This window comes from Tachypleus tridentatus, chromosome 7 (assembly GCF_004210375.1).
Source record: "Tachypleus tridentatus isolate NWPU-2018 chromosome 7, ASM421037v1, whole genome shotgun sequence".
NCBI classification, from domain to species: Eukaryota; Metazoa; Arthropoda; class Merostomata; order Xiphosura; family Limulidae; genus Tachypleus; species Tachypleus tridentatus.
This window is the reverse complement of record NC_134831.1, coordinates 26371363-26387653: the sequence shown is the minus strand read 5'-3', so window position 1 is coordinate 26387653 and position 16291 is coordinate 26371363. Positions and strand designations below refer to the sequence as shown.

At 32.8% G+C, this 16291-nt stretch overlaps 1 protein-coding gene across 3 annotated transcripts in view; it reads left to right on the top strand.

Annotated features, from left to right (window-relative positions):
* The first annotated feature begins 13527 nt into the window (after positions 1-13527).
* Positions 13528-16291, top strand: part of LOC143255338 (serine/threonine-protein kinase SIK3-like) — a 53746-nt gene continuing 50982 nt past the window's right edge. The window contains exons 1-2 of one of the 3 annotated variants that reach the window (XM_076510824.1): positions 13528-13730; positions 14518-14670. In XM_076510824.1, coding sequence (XP_076366939.1) covers positions 14527-14670 — 144 coding nt within the window. In that variant the 5' untranslated portion in view covers positions 13528-13730; positions 14518-14526. Of the gene's footprint in view, positions 13731-14327; positions 14671-16291 lie in introns of those variants that run through there. The other 2 variants (XM_076510825.1, XM_076510826.1) reach the window with 2 other exon arrangements.

Sequence of the window (16291 nt, the reverse complement as noted above, 5' to 3'; positions counted from 1 at the left end):
GACTATTCGTTGGTGAAAGAGAGGCCAAGAGTTGGTGGTGGGTGGTGATGACTATCTGCCTTCCCTCTAGTGTTACACTGCTAAATTAGCGACAGCTAGCGCAGATAGCCTTCGTGTAGCTTTGCGCGAAATTCAGAAACAAATAAACTTTAATATTCAATTAAATAGCGATTTCTGTTGCATTTTCTATTTCCTAAATATCTTCTATTACACTGAAATTGAATGATTATAGTTTGCAAGTAGTTAAAATGTATTATGAATAATTTAGAGCACTTTGTTGGTTTAACAGAGAAAAATGTAATAAATAAAACTCAGTTACGGTTTAATAGTGATATATTTTATTATACATTAATCCTTACCTGTGATATTACGTAGGGATGATGCATATACCATCCCTAGTACCTTATTTACATTGTTTTTGAAGGATTAATATTAGCCATCCCTACATTTACATCCTCTTTCAAAAAGGTTTATACTTCTTTTTAGTGTAATGTTTTAATAGACATAGGAAGGTTGTACTTAGAACTTCGTTATACACTCTGTGTGAAACTGTCATCCAGTGAAATTGGTTAACACCGTTGATTTTTATTTTGGGAATATCATGCAATAAACAAGAAGCAAAAGAAATAAGAACAAGAAATTCGGGCTTTTTCCCATAATATTTACAGACATTTTCAGAACTTATGACTTTGATGTTATATAGATATTGTCATAAAAGGGAACACCGTACGGTATTGTAAAGTTCTGATGACCTATTGAAGAGATAGTTAAAATACCATTTCCTTGAACAATGAGAGCCATGCCTAATAATAATCACTGCAATAGACTTGTTTTTACGTGATAAAAATACGTTAAGTTCGTTTATTTAACTCTACACTAAGCGATTTCAATTTTTTAGGAGAGAAATACAAATGAATAGTACGTCTGACCTGAATTACCAACCTAATATACATGTAATGCAGACATGTTTATTACTGTAAGAGGTAAATATGAAAGCTTATAACGCTAAGTAATGTGTTTTCGATCGTTCATTGGGCAGCTTTGCGCTTAACAACAAATAAAGTGGTAGTTTTTGAGCGAAACCATAATTGGCTATCTGCTGTGTCCACCACGGGAAATCGAACTTTGTATCTTAGTGTTGTAACTCAATAGACTTACTGCAGTCCCATTTATTTTATTTACTCAGTGCAATAATTCATATATCCATTAAAATTTGTTTCAAGTCTAGGAAAGAGATAATATTTTATGAACACGTTTTAGTGCATTTACAATATATATAATATATACCTATATCGACTCCGTTTCAATTCATCAAATTGATAATTCAAATTTCACTACCGGTAAAATTCACAAATTTTATCTTGTTGAGAAATTTTGTGCTTCTGGTTGTGACGTCTTTGTTTGTTTTACATTTCCCTCAAAGTTACTCGGAGACTATCTGCGTGGTAGCTGCCCCCAATTTTGAAGTGCTAGTTAGTCAACGTCGCCTGCTGCCAACTCTTGGACTACCCTGTAGCAAGGATTAGTGAAACTGAACGTTAAGTTGAAACGCCCTCACAACTCAAAGGGAAGAACATGTTCGATGTAGATATTCGAATCCACAACTTTGGAATCAAGTGTCCTAACCAAAAAACCAATACAGGGGTGTGATAACTGATCAACTATTGTTTGAAATCACTCGTTTGCTGCGTTACAATATACGGGGGACCTCGGCAGTATAATTACTGATATTAATTACATTATTGATTGTACCTTATTTACTCTTATAGTGTTAGAGACATGTAAGTGAATAATCCATGGATTCAAAGCAACTTGATACAAGAATTTGGTAATTCTAGGGCCTAAATTCTAAATGAAACTCTTCCCAAACTCCGCTATTCAAGGCCTACGAAAGACGATGAATTATATCGTTTATTTTTTTTATCGTATGTTTAGTTACTGGATTTTATTAAGTCATAGATCTGCTACACAAACTACATTTATGATAATAGTGCATATCTACAACTAAACTGTGTAAACCCTGTCTTAGTATAAAAGTTTTTATCACATTATTTATAGATTTTGTTACCAAATGGGGTACACAAACGTGGAAATGCCTTATATAGAACTATAGGGTGTTCGGAAAGTCACTGTGCAGTTTTGTAATCATATTTTATTCAGTCTATTTCAAGCCAGCAAGTGATAGTAGTATTTAGAAACAAAATAAAAAGGATCCAAGCCTGTATTGATGTCAACGGGGGTCACTTTCAACATTGTTTATAATTGTCATTCACATCTATCTTCTGTATTCTATATTGAAACATGTCTGTTAAAAAATATATAAGTGCACAGTAACTTTCCGAACACCCTGTACAAGAAGAAAAATAGTTTTCACATGTATTCTGACATGTTGATTAGTAAATTTATCAACTACGTTGTATGAAATCCACAGACGAAGACTGAATTTTAAATTAGCAAAAATTAATACCTTTCATTTTGATGTCCATTTATCTATGATCACAAATTATAAACATAAAAAAATAAAAATATATAACGTTATATATCAGCACTAATCAGAATTCACGCACAATTTAAGTAAGATACTGAAATTAACATCCAGAAAATCAGTAAAATATCCTACATTACAAATTTTATTTTTGTATCTTGGGCACAGCTTTGACCGTAACAACTGGAAACATTTCGTTCAATAGCAGATCTCATCTACTAATGCAGAATGGTAAAGCCAAAAAAGATATTTGAGGCACTATTTGTACGCAGAATCAAATTTTGATTTTTTGTGGTTAAACACTGCAAATAATGCGGGAGAATTCCGTAAGTTAAGACTGATAAATGTTCGACTGGCAATACTTATTTGTCTAACATTGTTATTTCTTAATTCGTGTAAAAAGTCAAGCCTAAGGAGTGTATAACTGTTCAATAATCATTCATGATATATATTGAATACCTGTGAGGATAGATATTCAAAGCGTGAAGGTAAACAACCACCACCACTTTTCCCACTTATACAGTAGGTTGGAAAACGAGTAATTTTTTTAACCAATATTTATGCGCACAGGTGGATGGCAATATTTGAATTGCTTGTGCCTAACTTTTCTGCAAGTTCATGTACTGTTGTGCGAGAGTCCGTCTCAACTGCTTCCCTTGATGTGTTTTCATCTAAGGATGGTTTCATTCCACGACCTTCGTGGTCTTCAGGACTTTAATCTCCATATCGAAACCTTTGGAACCAACGCTGAATTCTATGTTCAGTAACAGATCCATGACCAAATGCCTGGTTGATGTTACGAGTAATTTTGGTAGCTTTTCGTTCAAGTTTTAAGTCGTAGAAGAAAATCCTTCTTGTCCATGATGCCTTGAGGGTTGCAAAACTTACTCTGAGTAGAGTTAAAACAGCATACAATTAAAACACCTTGTAAGCGACAAACGTTGTTTGTTTTGAATTTCGCACAAAGCTACTCAAGGGCTATCTGTGCTAGCCGTCCCTAATTTAGCAGTGTAATACTAGAGGAAAGGTAGCTAGTCATCACCAATCTTGGGCTACTTTTTTACTGAGGAATAGTGGGTCTGACCGTCACATTATAATACCCCCACGGCTGAAATGGCTAGCATGTTTGGCGCGATGGGGATGCGAACCCGCGACCCTCAGATTACGAGTCGCACGCTTTAACACTCTTGGTCATGCCGGGCCAACAAACGTTGTATTAAGCCAACAACCAATGATAAGCTACTCAATATTCAGCTTCTAAATGTCATCGTGAGAATTCCGACATTTATTTCTGAACAATCTAAAACCTGTGCGTACAGTTTTGGTTGAGCAAAAAAAAAAAACCAAAAACCAAATGTTCAACAATTATTTAGATACATACTATATAGTATGTTTTATTTTTCTCAGAGCCACACAAGAATTTCCTCTCTGATTGTTCATAATTCTGATCCAACAAACTAAAGGAGAAGCAGTTAATCAACAATACCTTCTACTAACTCCTGGACATCTGCGATCGAATAATGAGATTTAAACGTTACTCTGATCATACTTCCATGATAATAAAATAGTAACTGGAATTTTTATTGCAACAACAGAATGTGAAACATGTATCCTTGAATCCACAGTTCACTAGGTTAATCGATAGGACACGTCCGGCCCCTGTATGGTAAAAAGTATTCATAACAAAGCTATTCGTCTGATTCGTTAGATAGATATAACACTCTATTGTAAAATAAATACTCTTAATTAGCAAAACAGCAGCCATGATCGATTGAAAAATGACTTTAAATTGAAATATCAAATTATAAAACACCTTCATGTCTGTATACTATAAAATTTGAAATTTAGACAGTTTCTAGAAAGGAAGTATAAACCTAAAATCTACAAGTTACACTCATTGTTACCAACAACTTCAATTGTTTTCTAATCGTCTCAGCAATGCTCGAGTTGACTAAAACATTGCTAAGTGTAAGTGATACTATCATTTCCATATTCTCTGATACTTTTAATACAGTTTTCCAGCATTAGATAAGGGAAAGTAACACTTCTGTAAAATCAGTAGTGGTTACAATAATTTATCAAAATAATGGTATTAAAGTACCAATTGAACTTAGGTATAATGTATAATTAAATAAACGTGTGTAATAGTTGACTGTCGTATTTTAATTTTACAGCTTTGACCTTTATCTTTGGTTTTGTTCATTATTTCTTTTAAACGCTTTCATCGCGTTTTAAAAATTACTTATCTACAGTAACACGAAAATTTAAGATCTATTTTACAAGCGCGTTTACATTTTTTCTAAATAAGTCACTTGTTTGATTTACACCAGAATATCATAATTACAGTGTATACTTTTGAAAGTATGTACTGTATAAACAATTTCTAAAGGAGGGAATCATTCTAGTTTTTTTTTAATATTGTTAGAACTAAAGGTGTTTGTTGTAAGTTAGCTTGAAGCTCAAGAAAGGGAGAACCTGCTCTCTCTTTGTCTCTCTCTGTGTATACATATATATATATATATATATAGTCTTTATGGGCTATTAATAACGCTGGACTGCTGATTACTGTTGTTAATCAAAACAAGCATATCACATGCTATGAAAATAAATGTTTCTTATATTAGATCATCATAAACAATAAATAACTTAACGTTTCTCTGGATTAGATTATAATTCGCATGCTATTGTTTGCGTATTCAATCTTACTTATGTTTCAAGTGTCCAAGACAATATTTTTCTGCGTAAACAAAACAAATGTCTTTACTATAATAATACAAAATAAAATATTATTTTTCTTGAGACATTTAGCGATAAATACGTTAAATATATATATATATATTCTTATTTTTCTATAAAAAACGTTGGGCTGACGAGAGTAGTGAGAAAAAAAGTACCCACCAAAGCACATTATTTGATTTAAAACTTGTGTTTTCGTTTAATTATTCATTAATTATATTTATAGAATTCATACCTATGTATATTAACATTATCAGTTTTCGAATATTCATGCTTGATTAGCATTAAACAAAGACAAGACAACTTACATTTATGCTTAGCTTAACAAGTTCATATCGAACTACTTGAGACAGTATAGAATAATATGAATTCGATAACGAGTAGTTTTAATTAATTACTTTTATTCATTCTGTAACTGTAACACGTTTATTTCAATACAGTTTAGTATCTTATATTCTCTAATAATTTTTCCACAATTTTTTACGGTACGGATAGAAAATCATTTATTGATTTTTCCCTGTAAACCATCTCTTCCTCTTTAATAATACTCTTTACACAAAAATAAGTCCTACAGGAGAAACCTAAATTAACAAAGACACTTTAAAACACGATTTACAAAAGTAAAGTTTTTGTATAATTTTAGTTTATTTAACAAATGAAAAATGACCTGAATATATCGTAATCACCCAACTATTTACTGGTAAATAGATAAACAATTCACACAAACTTACTGTTCTATTCAACTTATAAATGACTCGTTTTACTTCGGCAAATACTACAAACACGTTTAAAATATAGAAATAAGTGTCAAGTGTCGCTTTGTGCTTATTTTAACGCTATATGGAACACTAACTATCTGATCAATTGGAAGTTATATTTTTAGCCATAGGCGAAGCAGTCTAGTTGACATTTAACAGGAACTATGTGTACTATATTGAAATGTATTTGTTACTAAGAGAGTGTCCTTTTGAAAGCAAAAGGTAAAGTCATTTTTAATCATTTTTAATTTTTAAAGGTATTTTTATGGTAATTAATTTAGTAATAATTACACCGAAATTACTGTTAGAGTTAAAAATAAATGCATGAGCGTAATTATGGCAAGAGTTTACCTGACTGCACGAGCATACATTAAGTTTTTCACCCTCTTATTCTGGGTTTACGTAATATTTGCATTTTGGTCAGAAAAGTTAAAACGTGGCTTAAAACAGAACTTTGTATAAAAAAAGAATCAACGACAAGAGGTGAAAATTAAAACAAAAAATAAACTCTGAGTTTTCGCCTATATTTTATTCATATTATTTCATTTTCCAGTTTTTTATTATGGTTTGCTCCGTAATAGCCTCAGTATGATGGTGTTGATGATTTTGTTACACATGATGTATTTATTCTCTCATCTGTTAACGCTACGTGTGCTGGTTATTTGCCTAAATCTTTCACAGCAAGTGTTACCACTTTGACGTCAGTCTTCTATCCAATCATTTGCTCGATATAAGAGTTACACGCCGCAGACGACTGACGGACGTCATTGTGACGTCTGTAACGAAACTTCCATGGGAAAGATCCTGGTTATAACCAACGATCGAAGAAAATCTGCGTCATTTCTTCTTCTGATATTTAATGCAACCGCGAAAGCTCGCGACTTGTGTCTGTAATATAACGATCATAGAGAAACTTTAATTTACGTAAGTTCACTTCAGTTTAAATCTTTTGCTTCTATTTTTAGCAAGGAAAATAAAACAGACACGTTTTAAAATGCTTGTTTCGGTTTTTCTTTAGTTTTATACTTGAAGAAAACACACACGTCCAATAGTTTGTCAAAGTTTTTATGTGTTGAAACGGGACGAAATTTTAAATTGTATTCATAGTGACATAATTTAATTGTTTTAAAGAAAGGGGGAAAATATATCCCCCCCTCAGTCTGCAAATAATGTGTTATTAGATATGATGTTAAATCTAACACTGAGCAGTAATAAATATTAAACTATCTCAATTTAAATAGCATTTTGACAAATATTCTATAGATTTTTAAGTTTTATATTTGGTTTGATTTATAATTAAGCACAAAACTACACAATGGCTATCTATACTCTGCTCATCACGGGTATCGAAGCCCGGTTTCCTGCCGTGTGAGTTCACAAACATATCGCTGTACTACTGGAAGCTTTACAGTTAAGACAGTAATAAACAGATGATACTACGTGTTATATATGCGAATGCACTACACTTTGCTGTGTAGGTTTCTATACATTGTCAAATATAGTACTGAAAGAGGATTGCATGGTTGTTCCCTTAAGATAGACCAAAACAAACTTCTCCAGTCAATTTACGGCTTTCAAGCACAAAATAACAACACACATGATAAACCAAACATCGCTTTATTATAGTGATATTAAGAAAACTTCAGTTAAAACAAGTTAAGCCTCTGCTGTCCTTTCTTATTTTATTGTTCTATTTGTCGAAAGAGAATAAAATATATATTCGTCAAGCAGCTTTTACAGAAGTGTTCTTATATATATAAATTTCGATACTTCGTTTTTAATGAGCACAGACTGACAATTCAATTTGACTTACATAACACTTTTACGTACATTTCTTATTTTCGTTGATGATCTTGAAAAATGAACACAGGTGGATTTACTATGACAAACCATTACTTACATTCTAAATAAATTAAATGCTCACCTTAATTTCTAATGATTTATAACATTAAATTGGGAGACGAATTACAGTAAAATTCAATAGATAAGAGTGAAACCGTTTCCAAATTTAATATCACAAACATTCTTATTATGGTGACACTATGAGAAATATATGTACGTTGAGAACGCTGAATTAAAACGATTTTTCAGCATCAACACGGCTTTCTAATCCATGATGTTACGTTTGGTCATGCTTTATTTGATTATCGTGCACCTTGACAAAATGTTTTGTCATAAGACTGTTGTGAACCCACCGCAGCTTTCTAATCCATACTATTACGTTTTTTCATGCTCTATTTGATGACCGTGTAACTTAAAAAAACAATTCTGTCATTAGAATACTATGGACTCACCGCGGCTTTCTAATCTATATCGTTACATTTGGCCATGCTCTATTTGATGACCGTGCATCTTAACAAAAGGTTCTATCATAACACTGTTGTGTCCAACCCATAAAATCCTCTGCGTGATGTTTCTGTCTAGTGTAAGAAAATGTCTGTTTCACAATGTTCATTTCAGCTGTACGATAGCACAGGTGCTGCTTTTAATGATTTCACCTTTATGTTTTCGTATATAAGAAATGGCATACATACTCGTTTAATTAGCCAGCTGCTTGAAGTGTATGACGATAAAACAGATATTCCATGGAAATAACCTGAGTACACATGATTTGTGTTGTTTTCTGTGTTGTGTACTGCTGTGTGGGGTAGATAGACGGCTTTTTACACTGGCATTTGTGTTGATGGATTCTTAACTGTTACAAAACGTAATACTTTGTTTATCGCAGCTGAAGAACGACTTATTGCAGGTCTCTTTCAGAATGATCCTTACCTCAAGTTGATCCATATTCCTTTGTTTTCTTCCAGTCTCGGAAATCCTAAATCTCCGATCTGAATACATGTTTATGTTTTGACTGTATGATTATATCATGCGTGATAAAGAGCTATGACATACCATATGGTGCTGCATGGCCACGTGTTTAGCAATCTAAGGATAGCAGGAAATCCCTGTCCCATCAAACATACTCGCTCTTATAAATGACAGTCATTCTCTCTGTTAATTGGAAAAGGAGTACCCTAAGAGTTAGCTGTGATTGGTGATGATCAGCTGCCTTCCCTCTAGTCTTTCACTGCTAAATTAGGGACGGCTAGCAAAAATAACCCTAGTTTAGCTTTGTGCAAAGTTCAAAAACAAACAAATATATACCCTGAACACAAAAAACACACACCAAAATAATATAAACATAAGGAAGAACATAACCATACACAAACTCAAATACAGGACAAAGAAGCGGCGAGAACACACAAGAATAAAATAGTAAAGACTTTATCCTGTTAACACCGAAGAAAATAAGAAAACTGATTTTGTTTGTTTGTTTTTGAATTTCGCGTAAAGCTACACGAGAGCTATCTGTGCTAACCATCCCTAATTTAGCAGTATAAGACTAGAGGGAAGGAAGTTAGTCATTATCACCTACCGCCAACTTTTGGGCTACTCTTTTACCAACGAATAGTGGGATTGACCGTCACACTATAACATCCCCACAGATGAAAGGGCGAGCAAGTTTAGTGCAACGGGGATTCGAACTCGCGACTCTCAGATTACGAGTTGAAGGCCTTAACCCACCTAGCCATGTCAGGCCAAGAAAACTGATATCACAAAAACAGAACACAACCATAGAAACAAACACATCATATGAAAATCCACCACAATTCTCAATCATAACACATCCCAGTATGGAAAACCCCGACATCAAAAGATGCAAGGAGAAAGTTAACATTGCAGTTATCAAGTGTCTAGCCAAGGGTGATGTTTTCGTTAAAGTGTCAGAAGCTGCTGATCCTAACCGACTACTGGAAGAATGACTGCAAGATACTTTCAAACCATGATACATTAGCATACACATACCAGGAAATAAACCTAACCCCAATTTTTTTGTTATGAAAGATTTATACATCAACTGCCCACGTGTAAAGTCTACAACCATACAGCAAAATATACAAGAACATTAAAACACGTATATTCAACACAAAATAACACAATGCGCTAGCACAAACCAAACCAGGAAACAAACAGAACACAAAGAAAACACAAACTATCAATCTATTACACAAATATTTGCATAGACATTAATAACCAATACTCAATCTGAAGACACATCAAAACAAATGCAAAACACAAAAATAACAAGCAAAATAACAGAAACGACAAAACTATTTTCTCTCGCACGATACAGAAACTCCTAAAACCAAGATGAAAGTTTAAAATTAGTCACCAAAATCGGCATTGAACATCTAATTTCAATGCTACCACATAAAACAACTGTTTATATAAGTATAAACAATACAGCTTATAAATGCATAGTACAGTGAAGAAAACACGTGTGAACTTGAAAACATGAGGTGGACATAGCCCTGAAAAGGGATGTATAAGAGAAACAAATACTCTCACCAAACCAGCTCACCTACCATAAAGTTCAAAATATCTTAAACTACAGTACAGAAGGGAAGAAGAGATCTACTAAGAACGTGGACCTCTCAAGTAAACAAGGACCTAAATTCCGACCGTGAGAAACAACTTAAAAGTGACCAGTTTTTAGCAGGATCATATTACCTACATTTCGCTAAATAATAAATATTGTAAAATAAAGTTTTGTTTCCGGATAAAGCAAGTAACTGTGTCTTAAGAAGGTTGTTGTTTTGAATTAAGCACAAAGCTACACAAGGGGCTATCTGTCCTCTGCCCACCATGGGTATCGAAATCCGATTTTTAGCGTTGTAAGTCCGCAGATATACCGCTGAGTCAGTGGGGGGTCTCTTAAAATGGTGTTTTGGTTTTAAGAAATACTACATTTCTTCAGGCTTGCCTGACAAATACAGGTGAATACAATTAAATAATAGAACAAAAATGTGGCAATATCAATAGGGATACTATACAACTAAGCAACAATTCAAACACAATTATTTGCCCCCCCCTCCCTCATTAGCGCAACAGAAGGTCTGCGGACTTACAGTGCTAACAACTTGGTTTTGATACTCGTAGGGGGGGGGGATGTAAAGCACAAATAGCCCATTATCTAGCTTTGTGTATGACTTGAAACAAACAAACACAATTATTCAATAAATAAAAATTCAAATAAATATAATTTTACATCTGAATGTTGGCTAATGATAGATCTTTGTTTTTTTAGTTCGTGTGTGTAAGTGAGTTTTTTTATAGCAAAGCCACATCGGGCTACCTGTTGAGTCCAGCAAGGGTTTTTCTTAGTAAGGAGATATTCTTCTTTATTCTTTCTGATTACATTTTTTTATCAATGACATTCAAATTAAAAAAAGTCCTTATTTTGAGCAACACAACGGAAGAGGGTTTTAAATGTATTATTTTCTTCTTGTACATGGAGCCTGCCATGGCCTAGCGCGTAAGGCGTGCGACTCTTAGTGCGAGGGTCGCGGGTGCGCGCCCGCGTCGCGCCAAACATGCTCGCCCTCCCAGCCGTGGGGGCGTTATAATGTGACGGTCAATCCCACTATTCGTTGGTATAAGAGTAGCCCAAGAGTTGGCGGTGGGTGGTGATGACTAGCTGCCTTCCCTCTAGTTTTACACTGCTAAATTAGAGACGGCTAGCACAGATAGCCCTTGAGTAGCTTTGTGCGAAATTCAAAAAAACAAACAAACTTCTTGGAGACAATTGTTGACCGGTTTATCCAATGCAATAACTAACTCTATAGGCAATTTGATACAAAGGTCGTGAAGTGTTGTTACATACAAAGGTTTACGATACAATTTGATCCGTTTTACTTGCTGGAGAATTTCACATTTAAATCCATATTTACTAGATGTCACTTGAAACCATGATCATATATGGTATAACACAACCACAACAAAAATTTATTTTTAATCTTAGATTGTTTCGTCAGGTCTTCATGATTCACATTTATTTATAATTGTGAGGGAATGCATTAAATTAATATCAAAATATAGTTCTGATACATTCTGTTCAACTGCGACTTTATACCAGCTGTAGATGACAAGTGATATACTGATTTGCATATTCAATTTGTTTTAAACTACTCAACCTTGCATATGCAAATACAATACACGTATATACGTATCTGTCTTATTTATAGAACATAATAATTTTGAGGTCATTCGAACGAAGCGAATAATATAAACAAATTGATTGTCACTATTAATAAATTTCGTAACAAACTAAGAGATTATAGTGCTGTAAACCTTTAACGGTACTTTAGCATACCTCTTTCGTTTAAAAATTGATATTAATTGTAGGTTTGTTTGGTTTTGAATTTCGCGCAAAGCTACACGAGGGCTATCTGTTCTAGCCGTTCCTAATTTAGCAGTGTAAGACTAGAGGGAAGGCAGCTAGTCATCATCACCCACCGTTAACTCTTGAGCTGCTCTTTCACCAAAGAATAGTAGGATTGGTCGTGAAATTATAAATCTTCCACGGCTTAAACGGTGAGCATGTTTGGTGCGACAGGGATTCGAATCCGTGACCCTCAGATTACGAGTCGAGCGCCTTAACCACCTGGCCATTAATTGTAGGACTTCAGCTAAATCACAAACAAAAAATCGTCAGAAAAACGATTCATTGTATTTGATTTCGTCCATTTAAAAGATAGATGTCTTTAAAAGTACTATTTTATTTATTAAAATAGTGTTTCTTCTCAACTTTTTAATACTAATTAACATATATATTTCTGCATTTTAAGAAATACAAGCTAATCTTCTATCACCTGAAACTGTCTAACACCTGTCACTAATACAGCATAGAACACTTTTCAACTACTTTGTTTAAATATTGTAATCTTTCACGCACAATGGAAATATATGAAAATGATCTCAATGAACTTCTTACTGCTTTTTTTTTTTTTTTTTTTTCCAGGCCAGAGAGGAAAACAATTATTAAGAAACTTTTGTGGTGTTAAGATGATTAATATTTTTGCTAGGTGTGAGGAGTTACAATAATTAATAATATAGGATAATACCTGAATAATATTGTTGAAGATCCCAAATATAATGATGTTTATACAAAACACCTGCAGTTTTGGTAGATTCCTATTTCCATCAACATGAAACGAATTTTCCTTTCAAACATTAGGTAAATGATTAATACCATTAGCTTTACATTTGCGCCTGGTTTCACGCCTTTTCAAAAGCTTTTCACGCCTAAATAGTTGCTATGGTTACGTAATACAGTGATTGCGTCATTCGTGTATATCATAACACTTATATAAGTCTAACCCACAGTTTTACCATATGGAGGTTTAAATGTAATATAGGGTAATGAGGAAAATAAGGCAATTAATTTTATTTTTAAATTTACGTAAAATAAAAAATACAGTATAAAAACACGAATAATCCATATTTGATTTGATTATAAAACTGTATGGTTGATAAATTATCAGCTGAAAACTTAAACTATTATGCGACATTACAAAACTTTCTATAGAAAGTGAGTCGTTAGTGAATAGCTGAATGAAGTATAAGAACTGTGGTTGTCGCACAACTGCCGTCATAGTGACGTCATCAAACACGGTTCAAGAGCGAGAGTCCAACTCTGTCCAGATACATTCACCACACTTCTCTTGTCTTGTTAGTCAGGATGTGGAGTTGTACAATAGCTTTCTTAACAATGTCACCTTTTTCTGTAGTTTTGCATTGCTTTCCCATAGCGCGTCATGTTTCGACATTCTTCTCTGGGATAATGTAAACTAGCTTGCATCCTTAATGGCGAAAGGTAGTATATATCTTGTAGGAGATTAATTTTTCTATAATGATGATCCAATTAGGTGAGAACTTTGTGCATCATGTTTTAATTTCATATATATATTTTTATTTCTTCATTTAGTGACTCAAACAGCTAGTTAACTGAAATAAGTAATGCATGTATTCTAAACACGTGTGTTCTCAAGAAAACATTCGATAATTGTTGTCATTTTTGTTTTTTATCTTCTCATGACAATAGTTATTTGCCAATTGCTCAACAGTTTTTGCTCAGTAACATGGAAGAATTTTTGTGCTTTCTGAAGTGATTTATAATTTAAGTAACTTTGACAAATATGAAAGGGTTCATCAATACTTGTGATAAACAACCCTTTAACACCAAATTTGTTATTTATCTTTAAATGGACGCTCAACATTTTTCTTTACAGCTTCTTCAGGAATGTCTCTCTAAAACACTAGTCACTACTAACAATACAAAGTTTTATTTGATTTTGAAATAACCAATTGAAGCTATGTTTTGTTAGTTGCATTTTGTGTTTTCGTGGAACACTCCTAAAGAAGCTGTAAAGTGAAACGTTGAATTCCCAATTAAAGATAAATAAGCTGATTCACTAATAGTATTAAAACGTCTTTTATAGACAGTGTGTACAATAGAAACTGAAAAAAAAGGGCTTACTATTTTCAGGCTTTATGAACAAATTATAATGTACAGTATCGTAAAGCTAACATCAATTTTATATTCTTAGTTATGGATTTTATGCGAAAGAACGAGTGTCTTGAAACACTGGTTTCAGTTTCTGTTTCTAAACGTGTTGGTAAAGGTTTCTAATTTGTTGCGCATGATCTCTGTAGGGTCTTAACATGGCGGCTGATCAATCTAGGGGTGGAAGATCTATGGTTACTAGAGGTCTAGTTCGAGTAGGATTTTATGAACTTGAAAAGACTATTGGAAAAGGAAACTTTGCAGTAGTCAAATTGGCAACTCATATCATCACAAAGACCAAGGTAAGACTCTAAAATTTCTCAAACCCAATATCAACTAGCACGACTAAAGTTACTGTCAGAAAAGTTGTAGGCATAGAACCACTACGTTAATGGGATAGAATAACTCGCCGTGCAGTGGCAGAATTTGTCCGGTAGAAACATTTTGCGCTGTCGTTTATAGAGCTCCTAACTTCGATTTGCGATCACGCCTGTCAGTAGTCTTCTGTTACTGTTAGTTTTTGAGACAGTCGAAGTCCATATGGTTTATATATACATAAATATTAAACTTAAAACAGTATTTCAAATGTGTTAAATTTTGAACGTTAAGCTATGTAAAGAGACTGGGGACAGTTATTTATGACTATGCAAATGGTCTTAAACAACAGTATTATAATTGACAGAAAGTAGTGAATTATTTTTATTAAATATGACTTAATCTTCCACTTATAGTTTCATTTGGTAAAAAAAACTCTTTACACTTTGCTAAACTAAATATAGTTAGCAAATCTTCCATTAAACTGTTATTAAACAAGTTGTTGGAGCTTTGCAAATGGAAAAAAAAAATCATTTGTATTTTGCTCAAAATGATGTGTTAACATGAATGCTTCTGCATTATGTTTTTGGTGTGTTTTAAATCAATATATGACATTCTTTGCATATTTAAATTCCAGGTATATATAAGGATATGCCTTATATACCTTATACCAAAATTTGATCTATAATAACAGATTTTGCTATATATATATAGTATAGAGACAGATAGATGTGTGTGCAGTGAATTATTTTTAGATATGATATATTTAATATTTATTATATAAATAACACATAATAAATTTCAAAATAAAAGAAATATTTGCTATCTGTCTTTATATTATTAAAATTATAACCATGTTATACACATTAAGTATATTATTAAGAAATAAAAATGATACCCAGATAGATTAATACAGTGTTTTGATATGTTGTTTGATGTTATATCTATAGATACTGAACTTATGATGTCTTAGATTATTTTTGAAAGAAACACAAGTACAAGTTATTATATTTACACTTAAAATTTCCTTACAAACATTTTTTGACAAACCGACCGGAATATTTTTCATTATATATGCATTGTAAAGAATTAGTGGTACAATTCAAACTATTTATTTTTATCTTCTCCTGGGTGGTTGTTTTATAACTTGTAATTCATTTACTAGTGATGTCGTCTACCTGTTAATTGTTAGGGGACAAAAATAGAGGTATTAAAAAAAGATACATATTTTTCTCACAAATTTTCCTGCTACATTATGTAATAATGTCTTAGATTCTTGTAAGTATATTGTATGTTCATACTGTGGGATATTTAGCTGTGTATTTGAAATATTTTCATTTTTGTTGGAAGTCATATTAATGATGCAAGATTTTGAAAATCTTACAACACTATCTAAACACTATCATTATCCTCACATTTTTGAAGTACACTGGAAATGCATTCTGTAATAAGATACATATATATAGTTTATTTTGTCTTTTTTATTTGTAGTGCATGGTTTTCAATGTGATGTGTTTTAATATTACAAACAGCTGTACTGTTTTTCAAAGCTTTTGTTTATGTTAAAATATGTAATGGTACATTTTAGAAAAAGTAAACTAATAAGTT